At 44.7% G+C, this 16,803-nt stretch overlaps 1 protein-coding gene across 1 annotated transcript; it reads right to left on the reverse strand.

Annotated features, from left to right (window-relative positions):
* Positions 1–1,056: 1,056 nt before the first annotated feature.
* Positions 1,057–2,511, reverse strand: LOC136844002 (uncharacterized). The gene is made up of 4 exons (XM_067113015.1): positions 2,279–2,511; positions 1,881–2,103; positions 1,282–1,793; positions 1,057–1,081 (listed from the first exon to the last, which is right to left on the reverse strand). The coding sequence occupies exons 1-4, from the start codon at positions 2,509–2,511 to the stop codon at positions 1,057–1,059; spliced, it is 993 nt and encodes a 330-aa protein (XP_066969116.1).
* Positions 2,512–16,803: the final 14,292 nt, after the last annotated feature.

The raw sequence follows: 16,803 nt of genomic DNA on the forward strand, positions 1-16,803 counted from the left end.
TCAGTTTTTGGATTTTTGTCCAGTCTTTCGGTGAAGTATTTGAATTTTGCTTTTTGGGTGCTACCAAGATGTTCTTATTCATTTAGTAATTTTGTTAGCTGTCGCAAACTTTATTCTAATTAGCCAGTGTCTCTGACTCTAGTTCTTCTAGTGTTTGGTACTGTACTAAAGGTTGTGGGACTAGGTTAGTTACATCTCTTTTTTGATTCTCACACTAAATGTGTGAAAGGGCAGGTTTGTAATATAGATCTTACTTGTTCAGAATGTCAGGATTGGGATGAGCAAAAGTGGAAAGCTTTGAAATTGCACTCGGCGAAATTGGATAGGGATAGAAAGAGGAAGGCGGCCCTTAGAGCCAAGAATAAGGCTAGTGTAGCTCCTGTTCCATCTCCTTCCGTGATGAAGATAGTGCTATTTCTTCTCCTCAAATCCCTGCTTTATCTCCAATCCTTAGCCCTCCTACTTCTTTGCCTCATACTCCTTTACCAGGTTCCTGTGCTTCCAAACTCGACACCATTGCCAGCCTTGAATCTAGGTTTCACCAGAAATTTGAATTTTTAGCCAACGCAGTGATGGAGCTGGGTGTGTCATTTAAAGCCTTTGTGGAAAGGGCTTCCAGTGTTCCCAGTGTCAGTGGTGCAGTGCAAAGTGACAGTGTTAAAGGTGATGAGGAGGTGGATACTCATCCCACCAGCGCTCCTAGATCGAAGGTCCCTGTCTCGCCCCGCACCGTGGAGGAGACATACTAGAGGTCCAAGGAAGGCTGGTGGGGTTTGCCAATGGGTATTCGCCCCCTCTGCCGAGCCTGTTATCTGTTCCTAGGCTGTGCCTGCACTGGCGCACAGCCTGGCATGGGTAAATTACAGTTCAGCTGCAGCCGACGGGCAAAATGTTACCCTAAACTCATGCAGAGCAAGCAAAGCAACACTGAAAAACGTCAACTGCCACAGGCTACCTCAGCTGCACACTAACTTTTGCTTATGATCGGGGCGAAGAAACGTAAACGGTAAACAAATCGGCCATCTTGGCTTACGTAACCACTAGGGAGCCATATGTTCAGCAGGGGGGTGAAGGTGGGGTACTGCACAAAAGGTACAAATTGGTAAAGTGACGTAGGACTGTTATGTAGAAACATGGCGGTAAATGACAGTTACCCAAAAAATAATAACGCTCCTACATGAAAAGCACTAAAACCTAATAACACCAAAACACAGGTGACCTAACTACCTAATAATAAAGAAGGATAGTTTAGGGACCTTACCTTAAAGGGGTGGGGGGTACAATTCAGCCGCCGCCTTTACGAACGCGTGGAGCCTCGTCTTTGGGTCATCAAAGTGGATTTTAAAATAGGTCACTGCCAAGTACCCGACGAAGTTGTACCTCCTACGGCCATACCTAGGCGTCGTCTCACAAAGTTCCCTCCACTTCCTCTCAATAGTATTTGTATGCGCACCAGTTACTGGGTCCACAAAGTTCATGGAGTGATTGACGGTTAAGTGTACGCAGCCTTCGTCCTTCAGGCAGTCATAAGCTCTCCAGCAATCAGATACAATAGTTGTCCCCGGTACAATGTAGTCCTTGATGACGGCAAGCAAAGTCGCGCTACTTCTGTTGTCAACTGGCACCACAAAAAACTGTCTGGTCTGCCTGCAGACACCACCAAAAACCCACTGGCCTTCAATGACCCTGCCTACATTGTACTTGCGCTTGCCAAACTTTGCTTCGTCAATCTCAACAGTTGTACCGGGGCCACCTATTTGCTGCTTCTGCCGGATACACCAGTGTACTGTGACCTGAAACCAAAAATTTGGTTAGGGAAGTGAATAAAGGTTGATCACAAAACCATCCACTGAAAAAAATAAACAACCAAAAAAACTTACTTCCCTGCAGTAGCTGGACCAGTCATTAATAGCTACGTCACTTAAACCTAGTTCTGTCCTCACAACCCTATAGTTAAAGAAGTCACTAACATAAATGTAAGTGAAGAAGAGGACAGTCTCAACATCCATGAGGGACCCAGAAAACCAGGTGCCCTTAAACAATGAGAGGTAGTAATTGCGCCTCCTCTTCTGCTTCTGGCGTGGGGCATACGACCTGTTGCACCTGAAAGTAAGGGAAAAAAAGCAAATTGCTCGTTACAACCCTCAAAAAATGAAAATATAATGAACGTACACAACCAATGGTATAGCTCTTTAAGGAATATTTTAGCCTACTTTAGTTTTGAAAACTGCATTGCAGTTAGATGTAAAAATCAACAGGTAGGGTGTAACTAAGTAACCTGAATGCCTTCTTCTGCAGGTCAAGCCTACACTCCTTGCCACAGTGAGGGCAAAAGGCTTGTTTCCTCAAAAGGTTGTGGTCTTGGGAGAATTGTATAAGGTGCTCATAATGCCCTGAGTAATGCAAAGAGAAATCCTTATAACTAAGGTAGCAATTGACACAGCTAAGTGGCAAATTGCCCTTGGTTACAGGCTCAGAGGAGCGGGAGGTTCCGGGGGTGACGTCCGCCATCGTGCTGGGTTGAAGAGTGAGTGAACTGTGCCGGTGAACTGCACCGGAACAGGGTAGGAAGGATGAATTTGTGGGGGGGGCCTAAAAGTGTAATTCTGCTTTCAGTTTTGGGGTGGCGGAACAGCGCTGTGCGCCTTATCTGCATTTTTTAAAATAATCTGGCAAGCTCGTATGCTCTGGCAAGCGGTAATATTGTGCTGCGCGCGCCAACCATTTGGTGTTGGGGGAAGGGTTTGCGTGAGGAACTTGGGGGGGAAGGGGAAACTTACGTGATGGTAACAGGAATGCTGTTTTTTAAAAACCTTTGCGCTGATTGACAGTAAAGCAAAGAAACCATAAATGCTTGGGAAAAATGTGTCTGGGCAAAATGTAACTTTTGGGGTACAGATATGCTTTCGCGGTGTTTAATACTGGGCTGGCGGGTTAAATGCATTTCTCAGTGTTTAGTAGTGGGTTCAGGGAAATGGAATCCTGCTGGTTATGATAAGGAAACAGCGAAACGATGCTGCCGTGCAAAAAATTTGTTTTTGGGGTACAGATACACTTTCGCCGTGTTTAGTACTGGGCTGGCGGGTTAAATGCATTTCGCAGTGTTTAGTAATGGGGTCGGGGAAATGGAATCACGCTGGTTATGATAAGGAAGCAGAGAAACGATGCTGTCGTGTGAAAAATGTGTGTAGGGAAAGTTTTTTTTTTTCGATACAGATACACTTTCGCCGAGTTTAGTACTGGGTTGGCGGGGTAAAGTTAAGTACCATTTTTTCCGGCGTATAAGACGCACTTTTAATAAAAAATGGCCTAAAAAATCCCCCTGCGTCCTATGTACATAATGTGCTCAAAATTTAAAAATTTTTGCCGAAATTTATTATGAAACGTCAGGTAGATGTTGTAGCCTACTAAGATTCAGAACCGATGAAAACGGTTTTCGCAACACTTTATCAAAGCATCGGATAAAGGTGAAAGTTGGCAAGTGTATATTTTATAACCCTACCTAATTATTGCAAGTGTTATTTACTACCTAAGTTCAATAGTTTCTGGTTTACCAGAGTAAAGTGGGTTTCCTATGCCAGAGCCATCAAAATCGCAGGTAAGGGTTTTGAACACAATAATGACGTTAATTTTTATGACGTCATAAAGCTCCACCACAGTGAAGAGAAGTTTACATATGGGAAAACGTCTCTTCACTGTGGCTCTGCCCATTTGGCGATGGCATATTCACTAATTGATATTAGCACCCAAGACCAAGAGAAAGGGAAGGTTTGCTCACTTTCCCAAATATCCCATGTAGGTGGAGCTTTGTCTACTTCCTTATTGCATCAGCAGGTGAATTGCCGCAATGAGCATGTACCTCAGAAGATATGTCATCGCCTTACATTAGTTACTCCAGGCAGGAGGCAACGACATCCCAATTGGGTAAATTTGTCTCTCTTGGCCTTTTTAATACCCATACAAGGCTTCAGCGATATCAATGATGGCCCCCAGGATTTGTCATCGTCCCCTTGATAGCATTATCATTCTCAATAATTTTATTATTATTATTATTATTATTATTATTATTATTATTATTATTATTATTATTATTATTATTATTTTGTGGAGGGTTTCATTTGCAACTTCCAAGCAGTTGTTAGGACTAAGTTGTTAGCTTGGATTTCTTCCATTTTCTTGATACCAAATTGTTTTACTGTACAAATAATTCAGTGCAAAGTAGTTCATCCACACAATGAACCAGTCTATAGCTCATTTGTTAGATCTACATCTATTCAGGGCAGGAATACAAAAAGACAATCCATTTTGTTTATCTCAGGTTTTGACACTATATAGCCTTCTGTTTGCAGCATGTCAGGAGCGGTCACTAGAAGTAGAATTTAAATGAAAAGCAATGATGCCTCATTTCCCTCAATAGTTAGAGTTGTAAAGTCAACGCCATTGTTTTATTTCAGTTAATGTAACCCATTGTTATTTTTCTTGGTTTTTATTTATATCATATAACACCCTAAACAGCTTGTATACTCGCTGCAAATAAAAGGTACTGGTAGGAGTCAAGATTTTGAGGGCAAGCTCAAGCTATTATTTACCTGCTTCAATATCAATCAAATGTAACACGATTTATATTGATATGCATGGAAAAGGAAAATATATTGAAATCAGTTTGAATGAGGAACATATTGTTATAATCACTGTGTTTTAATAGATATGTTTTAGAGGTACAAATAAAACATCTAACACTATACATAATTAATTTACAAAATGTCTTCGTCGTCGTCATCTCGAGGAGGAGGTCATCATCCACGTTTTCATCGTCGCTGAGATCAATAATGACTGGTCCCACGCTCTCATGGATAATGTCCAATTTCAAACTCTTCCTCAAAATGACGTGTTGTCTAACAGCTCCTGCCCGCACTTTTGGGGCGGCCAAGTAACCATTACCCACCATAGAAATAATTACCTATTCACACTAGAGTAAATCTTGCCTCAGGTCTTCTCGCTTCAATACAAAGTGGTAAGAGTATGTAGCACAAATGCAGTCTTGCAACCACGGGGACAATTCCATATCCTGCTGGCCATTATCGAATTTGTCGAAGCCTAAATTCTTTAAGCATTTAAGCATATCCATTCACCGCCAACCTGGTGGATGGAAAACTAATTTATGACGTCATATGTTTACGTCACGAATTGTTTTAGAATCCTTGTCTGTGATTTTCTCGGTCCCGGCATCGGTGACTTCATTTTACTCTATAAATATCAAAACTATCGAACTTAGGCTCTAAATAATACTTGCAAAAATTAGGTAGGGTTATAAAATATACACTTGCCAACTTTCAGCTTTATCCGAAAATTTTGATAAAAGTTGTTGCTGAAAAACCGTGCTTCATCGGTTCTGAATCCCTCAGTAGCCTGACATTCAATGTTATCCTAATAACCTATTAAAAACCAAAGTTTATTATAATTATATTTATCATTATCACACCATTACCACAATTACTACTGCTGGTATTATAATCAATATCTACGTTGTTGTTATCGATATTTTCATTAAAATGTGTTATCGTTATCGTCGTCTACAGCGCATCGCCGCATTCCACATTTACAGAGTTACAGTACGTGTGCTGCCACCTATTGGTGATTATCTCGAGAGCTTCACGGTTAACAAGGCTTCGTTCAGTTGGTAGAAAATTCCTGCTAACATTCTCTTTACGCATAACAACATGGCTTCGATCAATTGGTGGTTGACAATTCCTGCTACCATTCTCTTTAGGCATAATAACAAGGCTTCGTTGAGTTGATACTTCGTAACTCGTGCTAGCATTCTCTTTTAAGAATAATAACATGGCTTTGTTCAGTTGCTCACGAGACTCGAGCTATTTAGGAATATTTTTATTTTGGATTTTACCTGCAAATATGGATACGGGAAGCAAAGAGGCAAAGTTACACTATTCGCTACAAACTTCAATTTATAGAATATGCTAAAGAACACAGCAACAGAGCAGCAGCAAGATATTTTGGTATTCCTCCTACTGAAAAAAATGGTACGTTCTTGGAGGCTGCAAGAAAAATAAACTACGGGGAGCGAAGAAAGGAAACTGTAACCTTCGTTTTTCAGCCCCACATTGGCCTGCAATTGATGAGGAAATAAAAAAGTGGGTAGTAGATCAAAGGAACTCAGACAGGTGTGTGTCTACGAAAAATGATCAGGAACGAAGCCAGGAAATTACTAAACGAACACGGGATTGAGAATTTTAAAGGCACAGAAGGGTGGTGTTATCGGTTTATGAAAAGGGAAGGTTTGTCAATGCAAAGAAAAACGACAATTGCACAGAAAATGCCAGCTGACTATGATGATAAAATAGTAAATTTCATCATTTTGTTATAGCTGCCAGAAAAAAAACTCCTTTTGAACTAGGCCAGATTGGAAATATGGATGAAGTTCCACTAACGTTTGATGTTCCATCAAATAAAACTGTGAGCGAGAAGGGAGCAAAGACTGTTGCAGTGAAAACTACAGGTCATGAAAAGACACATTATATGGTTGTTCTTTCATCTTGATGGAACAAAACTGCCCCCTTTTCTTATTTTTAAAGAGAAAACTCTTCCCAAAGAAAAAATACCAAAGGTGTGCATGTTCATGTTCATCCTAAAGGTTGGATGGACGAGGATGGGATGAAGTTATGGTTACGAGATGTATGGGCAAGACGTCCTGGTGGATTATTAAGAAAACCTTCCCTCTTGGTTTGGGATCAGTTCGAGCCCATAGAACTGAAGTCATTAAAAGGAAAGTGGCAGAATTAAAGACTGAGATAGCAGTTATTTCCCGGTGGCTTACAAGTCAACTGCAACCTTTAGATGTATCTCTTAATAGGCCATTCAAGCAAAACATGAAGGAGCTTTGGAACAAGTGGATGACAATGCCAAACCACGACCTCACACCAACAGGAAGGATGAAAAGACCTAGCATTGCAGAAGTCTGTGAATGGGTAAAAGCAAGCTTGGGATAACATCAAACCAGAAATTGTTGTGAAATCTTTTAAAAAAGTGTGGTATCAGCAATGCTCTTGATGGAACAGAGGATGACGCATTGTTTCAAGATGATGATGATGATGGTGCTGAGGAGTTCCTGGGTTTTAGTGACGAGTCTGACGACGACGGTGAATTTTCTGGTTTTGAAGAGGAATAAAATTTGATGGCCTAGTTTTTTTTTTGTTATGCTCACTTATTATGATGTCTTTACGTTTTATTATTTTATTTTCCTAACTTTGGCAATAGTAAGGTTTCTGTGTATGGATTGTGTTTTCTTCTTCCCAAATATTTTCCATAATCATTTTTACTGTACATCACCAACGTCGTCTGCACGCTTACAAACGATGGTGCTGCCACCTAACGGTATTCATGTCAAGCCAAGAGGGCAGCTTTCAGCTGCAGTGATGAAAAATAGTAAATTCCAGAGCTTGATTGCATACTTTATAATATATAATGGATATATATAACATATATTACCGTAGGTAACATGTTTATTAATGTTTTTTTATTCTGCCGGTAAGAAACAATGCTACAAATGAATGTGTTGCAATCTATTGGTAAACCTATGAGGTAGCTTTCAGCAGCAGACGAAACATTCGATCGTAGTAAATGGCTGATTGTATAATACATATTTTGATAAGTATAAATAAGGTAAATAACTTCTTTATTAATGTTTTTGTTGATTCTGTTGGTAAGAAACAATATGCATATGATAACCTAATACTACAGTTTTTACATACCAAAATCATATGAGCATAGGCTAGGAAACATTTTTTTTCCCTCAATGTCCTGCTGAAATTGGGGTGCGTCCTATGCAGACATGCGTCTTATAAGCCATCAAATACGGTATATCTTAGTTTAACCAGACCACTGAGCTGATTAACAGCTCTCTAGGTTAAATGAAGGATTAGATTTACTTTTATGTGGCTAAGAACCAATTGGTTACTTAGCAACGGAACCTACAGCCTATTGTGGAATCCGAACCACATTATAGTGAGAAATGAATTTCTATCACCAGAAACAAATTCCTCTTGTTCTTCACTGGCCGGTCGGAGATTCGAACTCGCGACCAACAGAGTGGTAGCTGAGAATGGAACCCGCTCACCCAGCGAGGAACTGGCTGGCGGGGTAAATGCATTTCGCCGTGTTTAGCAGTAGGTTCAGGGGGATATAATCTCCCTGCGCCACATTCAGTACTGGTCTGGGGGGGTACCTGTGTTGCAACAGTTGCGGGTAAGCGCAACCAAGAACGTTGAAACATACAGGAATAAACTCAAAAGCGTATATGTGTTTTTTTTCTTTGCTGTGTTAACTTATAGTTTGGGAGGATTGCAGGCAGGGTGTGTTAGATTCAAGCGTAGGGATAACAGATTAACAAGTTACTGCACTTGCCGGACGAAATATGAACTGTTCAGAACAGACGTACCCGTCCCTGTCATGTGCAGGACGCGTATGTGAACCCCGGAAAAAGGACAGCTCCCCAAGGAGGCGGGGGTGCGTGAGCAACTTGGAGTGGCAGTGTTTAGGGGGTTTTCCTCAGTGGGGGGATAACAGCGCAACGTGATTGGTTAGATAAGTGTTTGGGGGGTTAGGTCCCCAAACTACGAGTTTCCTCAGTAAGGGAGTGAGGGATGAACCAATGGCTCCCCAATAAATGTTCGGGAGGATAGTAGTAATGGGAGGGGTTGCCTTTAATGTTCTTGTTTGTTCTCTGCTTATTTCATAGTTTCTCATGTCTGGGGTGCCAAAAAATCTAGGTTTTGGCTGGTTTCTCATCCCCAGCTGTGTACCCCACCCACTAACCCCGCTTTCCCTAGGGATCCCCTGAATTGTAGGGCAGAAACATGCAGGGGGGCCGTTACATAGCCATCTAACACTCTCCCGGGAGTATACCCCACCCAGAACCCCGCATTCCCATCGGGTCCCCTAGCTTGTTGGTTGAGGGGGAGCAGATCACCTGTCTGGGGGTATACCCCACCCATAACCCCGCTTTCCCATCGGGTCCCCTATCTCGTTTGATGAACTTCAGTGGTTAATTACAGGTTAATTAGGCTGGAGTGCCAAAAATGAAAGTTAAATTCATAATTAGCAACCAAAAAACTGTAGAAAAAGTCCAAGTTATATCGCCGTCAGCTGCACAGAGCTACTATATAGTTACACCACTATATATATATATATATTACATATATTATATATATATATATATATATACATATATATATATATATATATATACATATATTATATATATATATTATATATTTTTATATGTTTCCTGGTGCAGGTGGTTCTTGTGACTCCACATTTATTACTTTACTCTAAAATGGCCTTGCAAGATACCCAGGACATATAAAACACAAACAAAAGGGAGTTGTACAAGGAGCGGAGGGCTCTTACTCAAAGGGAAGTGCGTGAAACACGTGGATACAAAAATAGTTATATTTCATAACACACAAGATCAAAGGGAAATTAACTGAAAACACGTTAAATTGCTGCTAACAATAGGTCCTTGAAGGGGGGAGCTTGGGAATGCCAGGAACACGAACCAAGGAAAATTCTGCTACGGTCGTCCTTCTGAAACAATACTAGGACCCAGGTTACAAATCTAATGCTGGAATTTGGGGAATGAATTACTCGGGTGTGCACTGAAGGCGCCAAGGACTCCCTGAGGCGTTACTTGTGACTCAGAGGAAAGAAGCAGTGAACACGTGGGCCGGGCTTGAACCAAGAAAATCAGGGAATACAAAGTTATAGGCCCAGACATTAATAAATGCACAAGGGCGAAGTAACGTGACTAGCAACTCGTTTTGGGTACTTTACCACATTGTAGGGGCGTAAGGCTGACGTCGTCTTCTGCCAGGGACCACGTGTGGGAGCGTCGACAAAAGGGCCTCCCTCACCAAGGTACTGCTTCAAGTCGTAGATTGGGGCGGAAAAGGGCGCCCGTGGGATGATGAAAAGGCCGCCGTTGAGTATCAGCTCGCGTTTGGAGACTTGCAATCCCCACTTGCAGTCTTTGAAGGCCACATGGATTTGGGCAAGGAGCAGAGGGCGGCAAGACTTCCACGTGGCGGCGAAGCGATCGGAGGGCAGGTGGGCAAGGCCTGCCGAAGCGTGACTTCTCGGCTTAAACTAACGACCGCATGTGAGGCCTGAGAGTTCCTTGCCCTGACCTTTTATTGCTTCTGGACAGGGGTAGGGGGGGCGATGTCCTGACCCGGGTCACGCTGCTATGTCAAAGAAAACGGCCTTACTTTCCTGTACCAAAGAAAATGGTGCAAAGCCAGATTACTGCCCCAAAAAGATTACATCTGAGTATAACCCACCCGACTTCTGGTTCAAACTACCCTGAACCAGTATTTATTACTTCTCCCAGGTTCAAAATAGACAGCTCCCCTGGCAAGATAATATTCACACCTATAATCGGGTGCGAATATTGATAACAGCAAAAATGAGCGAAGAAAACGTTCGACTTTACTCTATCTTCTGCTTTGCTACAACTGTTACTTTACTTTATTTGCAAAACTCTGCTGCCACACAGATCAATAACAAACTGAAGGTTTACTTTTAGGAGCAGAGTGCAATTTAGAATATACAATAAAAGGGTGAACTTATTTGCAAGTTAATTATTGCTCAAATACTTCAGAAATACTGATTCTACCCATTCTTTATTCGTTTTAATTTACTGGGGTAATAAGGCGCTCAAAGAAAATAAACCAAGAACACTTCCCAATTACAAAATAACAACAACAACAAAAGTAAAACATACAAGGCAAGATTTAAAAGGAAAACAAATGTAAACCCACTGATTTCTTAATGCTATCCTGGAATTACATGCATGCTATTAGTTGTGCCTTGAAGAGGTGGCATACGTGACAATACATTGTAGGTTTTAAATAATATCCCCTTTACCAAAATTGTAATAACAGAATTCAATTCTTCTTTTCAATCGACATCCAATTGTTCATAAGCTCGATGAGCATAGCTAATATCTCCCATGAACGCTAAACTGAAGGGACAGTAGTTTGACAGCTGCAAGGCTAAGAGATTATTCGCGGGTTTTAATTCGCTAACTTAAACAACGCTAAATTTTTACGTCTGCAGCTTACAACTCGGGTGTAAGCTATAAATAGACTACTCGACGTATGAATGGGAGGATAAACAAATGAAGGGGGGAAAATGGACAAGGATAACATTCTCCATAAGGATAACTCAATAAAAAAAAAAAAAAAAAGGAAACTACACAGAATGACAAATGAAGGACGTGATTTCTTATTAAAGGGCGGGCCACACCGCGGGGATTAAAAGGGCAACGTTAAAATTCGTAAGGGCAGGAGTCTTGTGACTCGAGATTCGTTAACAAATAGAGGAAAAGATTAAATGCAAGAGTAAATAATATACGCAGAAAATGAAGAATAACAGAGTGAGGGTTTTATTATTTATTTATTAATCTAACGTCCGTCGCCAATAGACGACGGTCAGAGCTAACTCTCAGCCCAAGGGCTGGGAAAGGAAACCCAAAGGGCACGACCCCTTCAGGAAGAGCTGACACGCCGGCCATGTGCCAAAGGACGGGCATAAGGGTGTGCCAGTTCCCACTCTGTCTCTCTTACTGCTTTGAAGATTAAATGATTAATGCATTTTAAAGGGGATGATATCCCATATGTTAACTGCCGCTTGCGGTGGTAAGTAAGGGAAAGTGTAAAAGAAAGATCTATAGAGAAGGATGAGGGATAGAAATTCCAAAGGAAAGGAAGAAGATAGCGGAAGGCCTTGACATCCTCTCCTGGATGAAAGGTGCCAAGTCGTTCAAAAGATGAAGAGGTGGCCCTATGCCAAGTTTGCACAGGGGCCAGAAGAGCTCGGGAGCTCGTTGGGGACTACCTGCTATCGCCCACACCCGTGGTGACTCGCAGCGAACCTCTCCTCCTTGGACCATTGTCCTTGGCCGGGGAATCGGAGGGCCCGAGGCCAAAGGGTGGCAAGGGGTGCCATCTGGGCCAACTGCTGCGACAACTGACCCAGGAATTTTGTTCGCCATCTCGGACATTAACCGGCGCAGTTCGCAGAGTTCATCGGCCCAGGAAGGCAGGACAGAATCATGACTCGGGAGGAATCTGCGGCGGGCGGCGAGAGAGAGGGGACGGCCGGAGGGGCCGGGGTCGACTTGCATGCAGGGGTGACCAGCTCAGGCACTGACATTGGCACTGGCGCTGGTGGCGATGTGGTGGTGGTCTCGTCTGCCTGGACGGACGGAGACTGGCACTGCTCAGTGCGCCTAAGGGGCACTGGCAGAGGAGTTGAAGGCCGAGATTCTCTTGAAGGGAGATCTGGCTGAGGCCTCGGCACTGGCACTGATGCCGTGCCGGGCACTGGACTCGGATTTGGATGATTTATTGGGGAATGGGGACCCCGGAATGGTTGTGGCTTGAAATGGGACGTAAAGTCTTGGCCCAGGAGGACGTCATAGCCTCCTGGAATGTGTTCGCCACTGGCGAGAAGAGAAAGGTCTGGGGTCGGGTGACCTCAGTTGGACCGTGGGAGGATCATCTTAAAATCGTTTATGCCCTCAATGGTGACGAGCTTGCGTCGGTCAATTATAGCTCCATAGGGAACTTTGTCCCTCCTTATGAGCTCCTTATGAGGGAAATTTGTGCGCCAGAGTCGTCAAATGCCATGACCTGGCGTGCTGAGTATTTACCTCGAGAAGGTGCCACATAGATGGGACCTTCGGCAGGAGGGCCTAAGGACTCGGGATTCGTTACTGCCAGGGCGACGGCAGGATTTCCTGCCTTATTATTTCTAGGGCATTTTGCCCATGAGGAAGAGTGGCCATAAACCTTGCACGCCGTGCAAAAGGTTTGGCTGAAATCTCTTCGCACTGCCCTGGCAGAGGGCGCAGGCGACTTATTAGGGGGTGGTCCGGGAGAGAGAGACGCGGGTGGTTTACTGCGGCATTGCTCTTTGGCATGCCCGATCCTTTTACAGAACCCGCACACAACGGGCTTCTGTGATTGCCCATTCTTCGGCGGAGGGGCACCCGAAAGGAAGGCAGGTGGAGTTATTTTGAGCTGCAGGGAGCTCTCCTGGGGGTGATGGGTGTCCCAGAGATCCGCTAATCGGCAGCACTCAGCTAAGGTTGGGGGCTCCTTCTCGGCGATGTGCGTGGCGAGGGCCGACGGGGTGTAGAGTAGGAAGTTCTCTATTTGTATTTGTTCGATTGCCTCGTTGAGGGTCGTATCTCCCACGGCCTCGAACCATTTGGCACGGGCACGCTCGGACTGGTATGCCCAGTCTGCCCAGGTCTGATTTGCTTCCTTCACTAGCCCGCGCCAGCGCCGCCTCCAGCGTTCAGGGGTTATCTCGTACGCCTTTGCGATAGTCTGGCGTATGACCTCCCAATTTTCCTGCTCCTCCGGCGGGAGGGCTTTGTAGGCAATCAGGGCCTTCCCTCCAAGGAACTTGCCCAACACCAGGGAGAGTTCGGCGGCACTCAGGGGGCAGGCCTTTAACACTGTCTCGGCGCTGTCGAGCCACACCTTGGGCTCGGCCTCCGTCCACTTTGGCATGCAGGCGAGAGCCTGGCTGAAGGCACTCATTCCCTGGGGGGCAGGTGGAGGCGAAGGGCCACTCTGTTGCAGCATCGCGAGTTCATGGGCACGCTGCTTGTCCCTTTCTTCCCTCTCGGCTTCTCCTCGTCTCTCCTGAGCCTGTCTTTCTGCTTCTCGTTCCTGTCTCTCGGCTTCTTCTCGTCTCTGCTTCTCGTTCCTGTCTCTCTGCTTCTTCTTGTTTCTCCTGAGCCTGTCTTTCTGCTTGTATGGCATCCATCCTCTCCTGTACCCAGTCTCTTAGTTCTCTCCCGGAAAGGCCGAGTTCCTTCCCTGAGCACATGAAGAACTTGAAATCCTCGCTCTGCTGAGACCGTGTCGACATTTTGCAGGTGGGAGAGGACGCTAGTGACACACAGAATTAATTTCCCAGAGCTGTGGGAATTTTGGAAATTTTCCCCAAAGGACGTAGGAATGATCTCCGCCCAGGCACAGCAATGAGACGACTCGGGGGAATTAGGAAGGGGAATGTTCCGGTCCCCCAAGGTACCGACAAAACGGGCTGATTGGGGACGATGATTAGCAATGATTGGTCTCCCAAGGTAACGACAAAACGGGTAAGTTGGGGACGATGATTAGCAATGATTGGTCTCCCGATTTACCGACGGAGCGGGCTGATTGGGGACGATGATTAGCAATGTTTGGTCTCCCGATTTACCGACGGAGCGGGCTGATTGGGGACGATGGTTAGCAATGATTGGTCTCCCGATTTACCGACGGAGCGGGCTGATTGGGGACGACGATTAGCAATGATTGGTCTCCTGATTTACTGACGGAGTGGGCTGATTGGGGACGATGATTAGCAATGATTGGTCTCCCGATTTACCGACGGAGCGGGCTGATTGGGGACGACGATTAGCAATGATTGGTCTCCCGATTTACCGACGGAGCGGGCTGATTGGGGACAACGATTAGCAATGATTGGTCTCCCGATTTACCGACGGAGCGGGCTGATTGGGGACGACGATTAGCAAATGATTGGTCTCCCAAGGTAACGACAAATGGGCTGACTTGGGGACAAGACAGGAATGTATAGGTCTCCCTAATTACCGACGAAACGGGCTTATTTGGGGACTAGATTGGGATATATATATAGGTCTCCCGAATTACCGACGAAACGGGCTTATCGGGGGACTGAATGGAAAATGAATTGGTCTCACCAACTTACCGACGAAGCGGGTTTATTGGGGACAAGAATAGAATATATAGGCTCCCTAGAATTTCCGCACAGACGACGTCTGATTAGCGAGGGCGCTAGTTTTACTGACTTATGGGAGAAGTGTTATTCTCAAGGGCAAGTAGGTGGGTGGCCATCCCACATTCATAACAGATAGGCAACACACACAGCCGTAGTAAAAGCACAAAACAAAACAAAAAAAAAAAACAGAACAATATATGATGTCAGACCCCCAATAATGCAAACCAATTTGGTAGAGCGAAGAAAATCAAACAAACAAATTTTTACACATTCCTAACTGGGCCACGAAATGACGGTCCAAGGTCGTGTCTCGGTGTGTTTATCTTATAGGCCGTCTGCACCGAATGGTTGAAGTAAACAAAGCTCCGGGACTTCCCCGAACTGAGGGAACAGACGACGGTTGTTGACCCTTTTTCGTCCTTGGCGTATAATATACGCTTTCGCTCCTATTTCTAAAACGAGAGAGAGAGTAAAATGAGTCAGTGATGCTAGTCTGACTTGCGAACACGTGGTTTCCGTCGATTTCTCACGCCTATCTAAGGATTCGGTTTCGAAATCACTCGTTACTACAGGAGGAATATGCGCACTATTCCTTTAATGATTTAGCACCTATATAACCTAATTGAATGGCATGCAAGCCGCGTGCAAAGGCTTCCAAAGCTAAGTTTCGGCGATTCTCTCTCTCGTTTTCCTCTGACATGCGTCCTACTATAAAAAAAAATTCCTAGGGTTAGTCACGTTTGCTAAAGCGTCCTACGCTAAATAAACACAGTTTACTTACGCAGAATTTCCTTGGCCTGTTGCGCTGGCTTTTCAAAGGTTCGTAATGTCTCGTATCCAGCTTAGCTGAGCTAATTGCTGATTTCACAAATTGCAACACAAACAACAAAGGGGGAGAGAGGGGATGCAATCATTACGAGAATCACTGGTCAGGTCACCATTTTTATATGTTTCCTGGTGCAGGTGGTTCTTATGACTCCACATTTATTACTTTACTCTAAAATGGCCTTGCAAGATACCCAGGACATATAAAACACAAACAAAAGGGAGTTGTACAAGGAGCGGAGGGCTCTTACTCAAAGGGAAGTTCGTGAAACACGTGGATACAAAAATAGTTATATTCTCATAAACACAAGATCAAAGGGAAATTAACTTAAACACGTTAAATTGCTGCTGCCGAAGTCCTCCCAAAGGGCGGGGGCTGAGCTTGGGAATGCCAGGAACACGAACCAAGGAAAATTCTGCTACGGTCGTCCTTCTGAAACGATACTAGGACCCAGGTTACAAATCTAATGCTGGAATTTGGGGAATGAATTACTCGGGTGTGCACTGAAGGTGCCAAGGACTCCCCGAGGCGTTACTTGTGACTCAGAGGAAAGAAGCAGTGAACACGTGGGCCGGGCTTGAACCAAGAAACATCAGGGAATACAAAGTTATAGGTCCAGACGTTAATAAATGCACAAGGGCGAAGTAACGTGACTAGCAACTCGTTTTGGGTACTTTACCACATTGTAGGGGCGTAAGGCTGACGTCTTCTGCCAGGGATCACGTGTGGGAGCGTCGACAAAAGGGCCTCCCTTACCAAGGTACTGCTTCAAGTCGTAGAGTGGGGCGGAAAAGGGCGCCCGTGGGATGATGAAAAGGCCGCCGTTGAGTATCAGCTCGCGTTTGGAGACTTGCAATCCCCACTTGCAGTCTTTGAAGGCCACATGGATTTGGGCAAGGAGCAGAGGGCGGCAAGACTTCCACGTGGCGGCGAAGCGATCGGAGGGCAGGGGGGCAAGGCCTGCCGAAGCGTGACTTCTCGGCTTAAACTAACGACCGCGTGTGAGGCCTGAGAGTTCCTCGCCCTGACCTTTTATTGCTTCTGGACAGGGGTAGGGGGGGGCGATGTCCTGACCCGGGGCATGCTGCTATGTCAAAGAAAACGGCCTTACTTTCCTGTACCAAAGAAAACGGTGCAAAGCA

The sequence above is a fragment of the Macrobrachium rosenbergii genome, chromosome 12, assembly GCF_040412425.1.
Source record: "Macrobrachium rosenbergii isolate ZJJX-2024 chromosome 12, ASM4041242v1, whole genome shotgun sequence".
Classification (NCBI taxonomy): Eukaryota; Metazoa; Arthropoda; class Malacostraca; order Decapoda; family Palaemonidae; genus Macrobrachium; species Macrobrachium rosenbergii.